General features: G+C 40.4%; 2 protein-coding genes across 2 annotated transcripts; one reads left to right on the top strand and one right to left on the bottom strand.

The window, feature by feature from the left end:
* The first annotated feature begins 2,865 nt into the window (after nt 1-2,865).
* On the top strand, nt 2,866-5,807 carry ubl4a (ubiquitin like 4A). The gene is made up of 4 exons (XM_064347348.1): nt 2,866-3,256; nt 4,308-4,413; nt 4,947-5,143; nt 5,274-5,807. Exons 1-4 carry the CDS (start codon nt 3,209-3,211, stop codon nt 5,379-5,381), a joined length of 459 nt encoding a protein of 152 aa, XP_064203418.1. The 5' UTR covers nt 2,866-3,208; the 3' UTR covers nt 5,382-5,807.
* Nucleotides 5,808-6,000: 193 nt separating this feature from the next.
* On the bottom strand, nt 6,001-10,443 carry rab7b (RAB7b, member RAS oncogene family). The gene is made up of 6 exons (XM_064347347.1): nt 10,198-10,443; nt 8,958-9,026; nt 8,665-8,791; nt 8,220-8,438; nt 7,762-7,890; nt 6,001-7,599 (listed from the first exon to the last, which is right to left on the bottom strand). The coding sequence occupies exons 2-6, from the start codon at nt 9,008-9,010 to the stop codon at nt 7,510-7,512; spliced, it is 618 nt and encodes a 205-aa protein (XP_064203417.1). The 5' UTR covers nt 9,011-9,026; nt 10,198-10,443; the 3' UTR covers nt 6,001-7,509.
* Nucleotides 10,444-10,842: the final 399 nt, after the last annotated feature.

Genomic DNA, 10,842 nt, shown 5'->3' with positions numbered 1-10,842 from the left:
CATGTGTCTGTGTACTCTATTAGCTACACGCGTTTAGTGGCAAAACAAGGGATAGCAACAAGAAGTGAATTGCAAAAGTGTGAGAGTATTCAGACCTGGCCTATGAGCTATACAGTATAGAGCAAGTGGTGAGGAAAGGGATCAGCACATATTGTCTATGCTGTCTAAAGTCGCAGAAACGTCTAACAGGATTGCAACAAAAAAGAGGGAAGACGTACTAGTTGGCTGAAACCCTTCAATATAACATTACGCTATATTGAAAACATTAAACGTGCCATTATCCAAAATGAAAACAGTTAATATTGATGATTTTACTTGATGTCAAAATTCTGACCATAGGCTGCAATCTATTCACATGTAAAACAATTTAAACTTTCTTGATTTTACTTGTTTTGAATGAGTTTGAGTTATAATAAATCAAAATGATCAGAACCTTTGCAAATTCACAATTCAACACAATATAATTACATTAACTGTAGCTATTTCATATATATATTAGGATATTTACAATGCATCCTATGGATAACGTTACAAGTGGGTGGACTAAGTATGATTTGTGTGTGTGTGTGTGTGTGCGTATACAACATTTGTGTCATTATTGTATTGGTTAAATCTATTTTTTCTTCTTTTTTTAAACCTGTTCGGTTACAGCTTTTCCATGTCGGGTTTGCCAGTACAATCATTGTTGTTGGATAATGACATTAATAAATACTATCATTATTGTATGCCTGACAGTATGGATATATTTACTGAGCAACATATAGGTTAATCAATTAAAGCTCTGTGACACCTAGCTGAAGTAACCAGGAATGCCAACCAGTATAGTGTAACAAATGAGAAGCGTACATTGACTTTATTTCTTTCTTAATTGTATACATGTACAAAGTAACACCTTTTGCAACAATCATAACAGTTTGTTGACTAAAGTATTTTACCTCCCTAACAGAAAAGGAGTATACTGCAGTATATTTTAAATACTGCATGTGGACTTGTTGGGAAATATAATGACAGACATATTTTACAACAGTATAATATGTTGCAACATGTAAAGTGGCTATAAACTGTATGTTTGGATATAATTATTGCAATTGTATAATTCAAATAAATAGGTATTTATTAAAATATATTTTCAAATATATTCAATTTATTTAAGGATTGTTATGATCATTTTAAATTACCTACCACTTAACTAATCTCCTCGTATATCATTGTGGTTTTTCCATTGCGACAGCAGTAAACATGTATGTAAATGTAGACCTATCTTTCTTTAAAAATACGCATTGGCAGTGAACAAGGGTAGAATTTCTCAGCAAAGCTTCTAACACTGAAATGACATACATTTTTGCCATTTTCTGTATAATATACATTCTAGTGAAGAGTGTGTACTCATTATGTGATTTTTAAAAAAGCAGCACCATGGCTTTATGCAGAAGAGTTATAGCAGCCAAAATTGTTGCTGCATACAGCCAACTGATTGCAAAATTAGACTTGAGGTTAAAACTGGACTCATTATAATCACTTGCTACAAGTACCCAGACTGTCAAATTGTACCATACAGCTGGTTGGGGTGTTTGAGTAGAACTATTGAATATAATGGACAATTTTACAGTTAAAGGGACAGATTAACTTACCCTGATGAGTAAGAAACTAATCACACTAAGGTATTAATAACATCAATTCACACTTAATTTTACCCCAATGACCTCTAGAGAATCTAGGTTAATAAATGCATACTTTATCCCAATAATTCTATACTCAACATGTTAAATACAGATAATGGCTGAATTTTCTGTGTCAGCTGGATGAGTCTTCACCTGGCACAAGTTTAGAAACATGTGGATGATTTTAGACACTGCTTTTTTACATCTAATAAAGTAAACAAGGTTAAAAAACCTCATTTGCAGAAGTAACAGATGGAGGGATATATAATCATGGAAATGAGAAACTGTTCCAGCTTGGCAGTCCAAATGCAAACCAGGAGAAGATGAGAAGAACAGGAGAGAACAGCAAGTGACTTAACACCAAGGGACATCTGGCCTGCATAGGAACTAGAGAGGCCCCCTACTCATAGCAACCCTCATGCTCACTGATACTATGAGAATTTGGTGCTGTGGCAGTGTTTAGTAAGCCACACTGTAAAATGAGGTATGTTCCCACAGCAAACAGTTGGTGTCAGTATTGCCTTATATTAATACTGAATGGCATATACAATGCGGAAGTACTTATGCATCATAATGTTTTAAATACTGTTCGTGTTTCTTGTTTGTTCTTTTCTGCAGTGTGTTTATAGGGTTTTACATATGGAATGGGGTTAGATTTGTTTTTCTGTTTTCTTTGGGGAATACCAGATTGACAGAATCCATGAGTGTGATTTAATGACTAGAGGGTAAGCGCAGCATGAAGCTCATTTAATTCAGTTGTCATGCCCATCAAATTTATATTTTCATCAATATTTTTAAAATGATATTATCCAGTGAACCATAATGGTTTGAACAGCTGGTTTAGTTCACAGGTGTCCAGGAAGGCCAGGTGTTCTGGTTTTTGATTAAAGGGGTCTTAATTCTCAAGGCTTTAATTGCCACAGATTGAAAGGAAAGGCCAAAAACTGGCCGAACTGTGGCCCTCCAGGCGCGGAGTTTGACTACCAGTTAAGGCTAACCCAGACTGGAATTGAGGGACCACAGGGTGTGGTGGTATTAGTTGTTACTCAGCAATTTATTGATCAATTAAGGCAGTTGATTGCATAGTTAAGTCACTGGACTTGTTTTCGTGGGTCTTAACTGGTTGGTGATTATAGGGCACAAATAAAACAACAAAATAAAACAGCAAACCTCCAATCAGGACCAGGGTTGGTACAACTTGATAGCTCTGAGGCCTGAGTTAGTACATTAACCTTAGTTGGCTGCCTGGTTCCTGGGTATGCTGCCAGTGTCCAATGATCACGTACGCTTAATCAAAGTTAAGCGACAGATTTCCTGCTGCGATTACAGGATAGATTGGGCTAATTCATTTCGTGATTTGTGCATGTGTCTGTCACTTTAAGGCCAAAGCCAGGCACCAGATGACGGTCGACGGCGTCAGCAATAGAACCACCGGCAGCCGGAACTGAAATAGGCCCAACGCTGTAAGCTACAAATCACTAATTGAATCGTGAAACTAGCAAAATTGTGGAAGAACCTCAATTTCTCAAAGTAGCTTTAATGACAAAATGATACTCACGGTGAAACCACTTCAAGGGAAGGAGTGCACCCTACAGGTAAGTGGTTATGGATAACAGCGTCTCCTAAATGCTAATGTCTGTACCCTATGCTTCACTAAATGTAAGTCCGGCTGACGAGGCCTGCCTCTGGCCGCACGAGTGATTGTACGCTGTTGAATGTAGGCTCAGGAAATACCGGGGATAAAGCGGCCTTGTGGTCAGTATCAAGGTTGTCCAACGTTAGTTGTGCACCAAAGCATTCGAGAAAGTGCCAGACATTGAGCATGTAGCTGCACGTTTTCGTCCCAACACAGTTTAGCCAGTGCTACAGTGCAATAACGGTTTACTTGTTCCGATACAGAGTTAGAAAGCTAGGTAGCTAGCTACCATTAGCTAAGTAACGTTAACGATCATGTACTAGCATTACGTCGCCAACATAAATGCATTTAACAACAGACCAGGATTTAATTTTACCAGCGTGCCTTGGGGAAGAAACAATTCTTCGGTATGATTTCTTTAGATGTGTTAAAGAGTTTTGTGGTTTTAATGAGCTATCAAACAATACTTCGACAACTGAAAATTCAAACCAAGCAGCGGTAACATCTGGAAACGATGCCCTGGGTCTTAGATTATTCATCGGCCCGACCACATTGGGGAAACTGCCTGGTATAAACAACTTTAGGGACTGCAGTAAAACCATAGAGCGGTCTGGTTTTCTAGTTCTATTTTCCTTTGTAAAAGAATGTCATGTAGCTTCTAAACGGTTGCCTGCATTGGGTTGTGCGAGTTATCTTGCAGCAAATTGCATTGTGTGACCAAATGAAGGTATGTCGCATTGTATGATGGGATACAGCAATAACCCATGCAGTTCAGTTACAAATACCTGCTTTTAGGGAAGCGGAGCAAAACTTTAAGTGGTATTGTTTATAAAATACATTTGTATTACCAGAAGCTAACAATCAAGTAAAACTAAACTGGGCCTTACGATACTTTAATGAGCATACACTTTAAGATGAATAAGTTTTGTTGACTTATGACTGTATTAATTTTGTGTTTTTAAGCTCCATGGTTCACTTCACTGTTTTTGATGTTCGTCTTCAAATTACAGGTCACAGAGGATGAAAAAGTGTCCAAAGTGAAGGAGTTGGTCTCCGATCGTTTGGATATACCACCCAATCAGCAGCGGCTGCTTTACAAGGGGAAGGCACTGGCAGGTACAGTTCAGAAAAAGAAAAACGTACTCCTGAAACACGCTTTCCTCTGTATTCTACTTTTCAGACTATGATCTTAATCAAGACTTGTCTTTAAAGGGGAACGGAAGCGTTAACAATGCAACTTTAAATACAGAACACAAAAGTGCATGCAGGTTTAAGATTCCTGCTTTAAAGTTATTACTCTCAGCACCACAACATTTTTGCATAGTGCATGCATGTTGATTTACTCTTGATTGTAGCCCAAACAGAGAATCTGAGATACAGGCTCTCAAATTAACCATACAGGGCTCTATGCTAACATTTCCCCCCTCCTCCAAGTAGAAAAATTTTGCAGCACACTAATGCATCGCAGTTAATAAATGTGCTCCTATCCTAAATTATTTTTCCTGTTAGCACACACAAATTTTCGGGAGCATTGCAGAGCCTTGCCATAGCACTGCTGAAGATCAGAGCTCGTCAACACTAATATCCTAGATATGAAAATTGTGTTATGTGGAGTTTGGTCTCACACACCTGCTTGTGCCCCCTCTCAGATGAACACAGGTTGAGCGATTACTCCATTGGGCCAGATGCCAAGCTAAACTTGGTGGTACGGCCGGCGGGGGAACGGGGTACAGCGGCAGGGGGGGTCGGCACTGCCTCCAACGGGGTGTGGCAGTCCGTCTCTGCTGTCCTGGCCAAACACTTCAGCCCAGCAGATGCAGCCAAAGTGCAAGAACAGCTCATCAAGGTACTGTCCCTGTGGAGAGAATTAATCAGCGTACACCCAGCCAGAGTCATATACCGTTTAAAAATGACAATTCACACCATGTCACAATTGTTTTACTATCAGTTAACTCTCCGTTTTCTCCCTGTTCTAGGATTACGAACGGTCTCTTAGGCAGTTGAGTCTGGATGACATTGAGCGTCTTGCTGGCCGACTCCTGCACCCTAACACAGAGGGCATGGACACCTCTTACATGGACTGAGATTGTGTCAGTGTGCCACACATTTGAGATTCCCAGAGACCAACCGGTCAGTTTGAAAGAGCGTGGCAGAGGGGGGTTGACGTGGGAATGAACTTGTCCCCCTCTGCCATCGTATTTGTCTCAACTTGTACGGTGGAAAAACGAGAGCTGCCATTTTCAGTCGTCCCCCGATGCAGTGAGAAGGGCGTTACTGCAGCCGATCAGTCCAGAATCTGCAGTTTGACTGACCTGTTGCAAGTCTCTCATTGGATAGGAAAGGTGTCTTGAGAAATGAGTGTTAACTACAAACTGAAAAAAAGGTTTGGAGGTTAAAATGGTCTTGCACTGACTGATCAAAGAAAATGTACTGTTGGTTGGAACAGTCACTGTATGTTTTGTAAATATTGTTTATATAGCTGAGCAGTAAAGTGGGGAGGAAAAAGACAAGGTGACTTTGTCATTATTATCGGTGTGCTTCATTTCCATTCAGTGCTGCATAGATGTTCATACCCACAAACTGGACTACACAACCTTTTAAAAATTGCATCAAGGGAAAGATACTGAACTACTGAGAATATTGACTGAGGTTGGGGGAAAACAGTAACTGTAGAAACAGATCCAAAAGCACAACACAAGAGAATCAATGTCATAAATGTACCTTTTATTTAACTTGCTTTGACAGAAATTATATTAAGAGATAACATTGCAGTTCAGCCCGATAGATAAGGTCTCTAACTACTGTATACAATGCGGTTAAAGTTTTAATTTTGTTTGTTTGTAGACATAGAAAATTAATCAGGATTTTGATTAAATTTTTTTTTTACAATAACTACTTGTGTAAATGTACAAATGAAAAATAAAGATGAGGAGGAGGACAGGACTCCACTCTCTAGTGTGGCATTTCCAAAAGCAGCGGGCACTTCAGTTCTCCTCTAGTTCTGTCCGATTATAAGCTCCTGTCAATTCAATGGCATATTAATACCTTGTATCTTGTTGGTGCCCAATTAAAACATGGCATATTGGACAAACCAGCAAACTTGCATCTGACCAAATGCCCAACATTGAATGATCCTGAATAAGGCAGGCTATTCAAAAATGCCGTTTCTTCAATGCATCCTGACTGAGGTAAAGCACACACATGTGACTTGGCCATAAAGATAAGGAGGCGGTCTGTCAAGAGGCTGCTTACACTAGCCAATGAGGTTCCAAGGAAAAGTGATTGTTGCAAGTAGATGTGCCAGGAATACTTTGGCCTTTATTGGAGCAAGTCTGTCTACTATGGGCAACTTTGTAAGTATGTGATCAAAGTGTTCTCAATGAGTTAGACTGCCTCGACTGGATGCCCTTCCTTGACCCCTCTTATCAGCCTTTCACTTTCTTTTTCTCTTGGAAGTGGTTACCCAGCCAGCATTCTGCTTTAGCAGTTTACATACACCATCTTCACGGTCCTGCTCACTGAACTCCTGGGTGCAGCTCGGAAAGAATCTTATAGGACCATCAGTGCTGTTCAAATATTCCTTTCCTACGGATTACGTTTTTACAGTACATGATTGTCCTATGAAAGTTTGATCAGATTAATAAAAAGGAACTGAACTACTGTAGTGTAAACACCTGGGAATCTACTGGTGACACAAAGCTCTTAAAGGGAACTGTAGTCCTGCCAGCCATGGCACCAAAATTATTCAGAAACAGAAAAACTTGAACGATGAAAGGCACACTGATGGGTGAGAGAGACGCTCAATTTGTATGGCTGTCTCCGACACAATGCTACAGTACAATGAGTTGATAAAAAGTAATTAACATTACAGACAACGCAAAACCGATTGTAACTGATAAAAAGTGTGACTGGAATCATATCAACATATTCAGAAGTAGTAATCTCAAGTGTGATACTCAGCAGGTGAATGCTGTACAAGGGAGTTTCTTGGGGTTTTTTTTTTTTTTTGCCTTGTTTCAATTCTGGCCCAAACATTTAAGTTTGAGGGAGGGGGGAAGAAAAAAATGGATCGCATCCGGTGTTTTTTCACCAGGAACTCTCACGCACGGCAAAAGGGGAAAAATGTCAAGAGATGTCCACCTGTAACCTGCCCCTCCCCTCATAGCATCTCTCCCTCTCCCTCTCCCATTTATCCTCCTCTGCTCCTCCTACTCAGCAGCTGCAGCCGTCACTGGAGGAGGCTGGTTTGTCGTCCCTTAGTTTGATCTGATCCGGGAAATCGTACGTCTCCACCTCCGTCTCCTGGAAGCGAGGAAAGGAAGAATGGAATGGGTTTTCGAGAATCTTGGGGTGTGTCTCCACAGGCCACGAGTGCAAAGAGAAAGTTTGTTCAAGAGTTTTCACTCAAGTCATGAAATGTAAGCCTGGAATTTATGATTCAGGCTTAAAATATGTGATGTGTACCTGACTGAGGGCATTGCGGGCAATAGTCTGGAAAGCTTGGTCCACATTAGTGGCATCCTTGGCACTCGTCTCGAAGTATGGGATATTGCTCTTGCTCTGACACCACGCTTGGGCTCGCTTTGTTGTCACCTGAGTTGCAAACAACAACAGCCATCTAGTATGCACCACTCTCTCTATAAAGTTCAAGCTAATTATAAAATTGCCTCCCTAATACCACACAACATACATCTATGGTGTCAGTAACACAGAATAAAAGTAACTTATTTATTTTTTTGCTTTCATTTAGTTTACAGCGTAAGCTAACACCGGGCAATTCTGACACCAATTTCAGGAAAATATTTTTAGTTTTAGAATCACAAAATAAAAAATAAAAAACTACCTAAAAACAATTTTCGAGTTTCCAAATCCGCAATTATCCAACACCACTTGTTAGAGTCAGATGCATATATAACACATACCTGTCGGTTTTCCAGGTCTATTTTGTTGCCCAGCACCACAAAGGGAAAGTTCTCTGGATCGCGAGGACTGGCTTGGATCAGAAACTCATCTCTCCAGCTGTCCAGGGTCTTAAACGTGTTGGGTGCGGTCACATCGTACACCAGCACGCAGCAGTCTGCCCCGCGGTAGAAAGCCACGCCCAGCGACTGGAACCGTTCTTGCCCGGCTGTGTCCCAGATCTGACACGACACGGCTTTGAGTCACTTTTCTAACTTCAGGACGCACGACTTGTCAACACACTAATGCACACACCATTTACACCACGTCACCAGTCAGCGCTTTCAGTGATAAACATGCATGGTATGACACTTCTTTTAAGGGGGGGGGGGGGACAGCAAGGAGACAAGGAAACAAAGTAGATGACAAACTGGTTTAAGTCTGATTATTGTGAATGAACACACAGACCTGCATGGTGACCATCCTGTCCTCCACCATCACCTCTTTGGTCAGGAAGTCAGCGCCAATCGTGGCCTTATACTGGTTGCTGAACTTCTTATTGACATACTGGTTCATAAGCGAGGTCTTCCCTACCCTAGAAATGCAGAGAAACACAGAGATGCATAACAGAAGCAGAAACATTGCCAAATGCAAAAGCTCATTATTACGTCTGTTAATATTCAATTATTGGTAAATCACAGTCAAATCAGTGAGCACAACAGTGCTGTTGGAAGAAACGGTTTTTCAGAGGTGTATCTCACCCAGAATCCCCCAGGATGATCACCTTCAGCAGCACCTTTTTCCGAGAGGCCATACTGGTCTTACGGGAGCTGAAAAAGAGTTCATTCATGCAAACATCAAGCTTGTTCAACTGACTTTTCAACAAAACACATTGCATAACCATAATAATGTCCTTAGTGAACTACTCAACAAGCCCGTAACCATGTCCTTAGGTAACTTCCAAACAAGTTTATCATAAGGGTAAACTTCAAGCAAACACTCATGTCAGTCCAGGTTTCACTGTAATACTGGCAAGAAAATGAAAGCAAATCAGAATGGATAATAAAGGTGGCTAGCAGAGGCGGAAAGTCCCAGGGTCAGAAAGTAAAAGTCCAGCCCCACCTATGAACTCAGACAGCTGATTTCACTAATTAGCTATACCCCCTTTAGTCCTGGCTGAAGAACTGTGCCAATAAGCAAATCAAGGTAATTGGAATAAAATACTGGGGAGAACTTTTACTTTCTGAACCTGGAATTTCCACCTCTGGTGGATAGCAGTAGCCTCACTTCGCCAACTACTTTTATTCCTGTTGGCATCTGTATCAGGCTAGTTTTATTTGACGTTGACCTCGCCACTTAATGATCCTAGCTATTTAGAAAGCTCGCAATTTATTCGTTGCTAGAATTGGGTTCTTGTTCACAACGTGAAATGTTGTCCCCAACAAATAAACAAATCAATAAATTCGACTAGCTAACTTGCACAGCAGGTGATGCCGTATTATAGATAATGTAAGACAGAAAACTGGAAGAACGTCCACAGAAATTTAGTCAGTAAACATTAATAATACCAAGCAAGTTATGCAGCCAGTCATTTAGCTAGACAAAATGCTAGCCCATTATGGATGGAATATATCTAACTAGCAGGTTAGGTAACTTTGTCGTACTACTTAGCCACATTCAACAAACTCCTAAAAACAATATGCTGATATTTTGGCAACTATTAACTAGAACTAAACGAAAAGATATCCAGAACCACTGTATTTGTCTTACAAACACTTGACTTCGGCACGTACTGTTAGCTAGAAGGGAAAGCTGGCTAGCTAATGTCAGGTAGCTAACACTTGCTGTAGTTAGTAGGAAAAATAGACATTTCCAAGTCGGGAAACAATAATTTACATGTGGGTACACTTTCATAAAATACATTTCTCGATGAGGATTAGTCAAAAATGGGAATAAAAAGGCATTTAGATGGCTAGCTATGTGTGTTGAACACAAACTCACCGACACGCAATCGAACCGTCCGCTTCTTCACTTCCGTATTAACAGCCAGCCCTGATGCTGCGTAACTCTGACAGACGGAATAGCTGAGGGAGCTAGCTAGCTAGCTTCTCTCAGAAACCGAGGAACTGATTTCAGCTATATTGGTTTAAAATACGATAAACAATATCCTGCTTAAAATGACCGATGGCAACATCCGCTCTTGTTTTGACTGTGATTGTGCCCAATATGGCTGCTCAGAGTCACGAGGGTTTGACGTTGTAGATTGCTGCGGGAAGTCCCCGCAATCCGGAACCGTGTGTGAGGAAAAATATCGCCATTTCATTTTAGAGGACAGTTGTGTAGGTAGATTATGGTGATTATCAGTTTGAGCCAATTCATTTCAGGGTCTGTGGTGAGCAACCTTTTGTTATGCTTTATTGTAACACACTAGTCAATTTAAAAAAAAACGTATGAAGCTAATTTTAATCTACCATATCTACACAGCAAGTCTGGCGAAGTTGTTCTTTAAAGATAAACATTGTGCTGCCTCAGGATAGTAGCATAAAAATACAACGTTAATATTGTAGCCACACATTCACGACAAAATAACAGTGGGCTAATCTTTCATGGATTTCGCCAAATCAGCTAAATTGCATACGTTCCATT

The sequence above is a fragment of the Anguilla rostrata genome, chromosome 8 (genome assembly GCF_018555375.3).
Source record: "Anguilla rostrata isolate EN2019 chromosome 8, ASM1855537v3, whole genome shotgun sequence".
In the NCBI taxonomy this organism is placed as follows: Eukaryota; Metazoa; Chordata; class Actinopteri; order Anguilliformes; family Anguillidae; genus Anguilla; species Anguilla rostrata.
Note: the sequence above shows the minus strand (reverse complement) of the source record. Positions and strands in the feature narration are given on the sequence as shown.

Excerpts from the sequence above, each read along its gene's own strand:
- ubl4a (XM_064347348.1), top strand. The coding sequence starts at position 3,209 with ATGATACTCACGGTGAAACCACTTCAAGGGAAGGAGTGCACCCTACAG. Across the intron at positions 3,257-4,307 it reads GGAAGGAGTGCACCCTACAG|GTCACAGAGGATGAAAAAGT; the intron begins GTAAGTGGTTAT and ends TTCAAATTACAG. Across the intron at positions 5,144-5,273 it reads TGCAAGAACAGCTCATCAAG|GATTACGAACGGTCTCTTAG; the intron begins GTACTGTCCCTG and ends TCCCTGTTCTAG.
- rab7b (XM_064347347.1), bottom strand. The coding sequence starts at position 9,010 with ATGGCCTCTCGGAAAAAGGTGCTGCTGAAGGTGATCATCCTGGGGGAT. Across the intron at positions 8,792-8,957 it reads ATCATCCTGGGGGATTCTGG|GGTAGGGAAGACCTCGCTTA; the intron begins GTGAGATACACC and ends CTGCATTTCTAG. Across the intron at positions 7,891-8,219 it reads TAGACCTGGAAAACCGACAG|GTGACAACAAAGCGAGCCCA; the intron begins GTATGTGTTATA and ends TTTGCAACTCAG.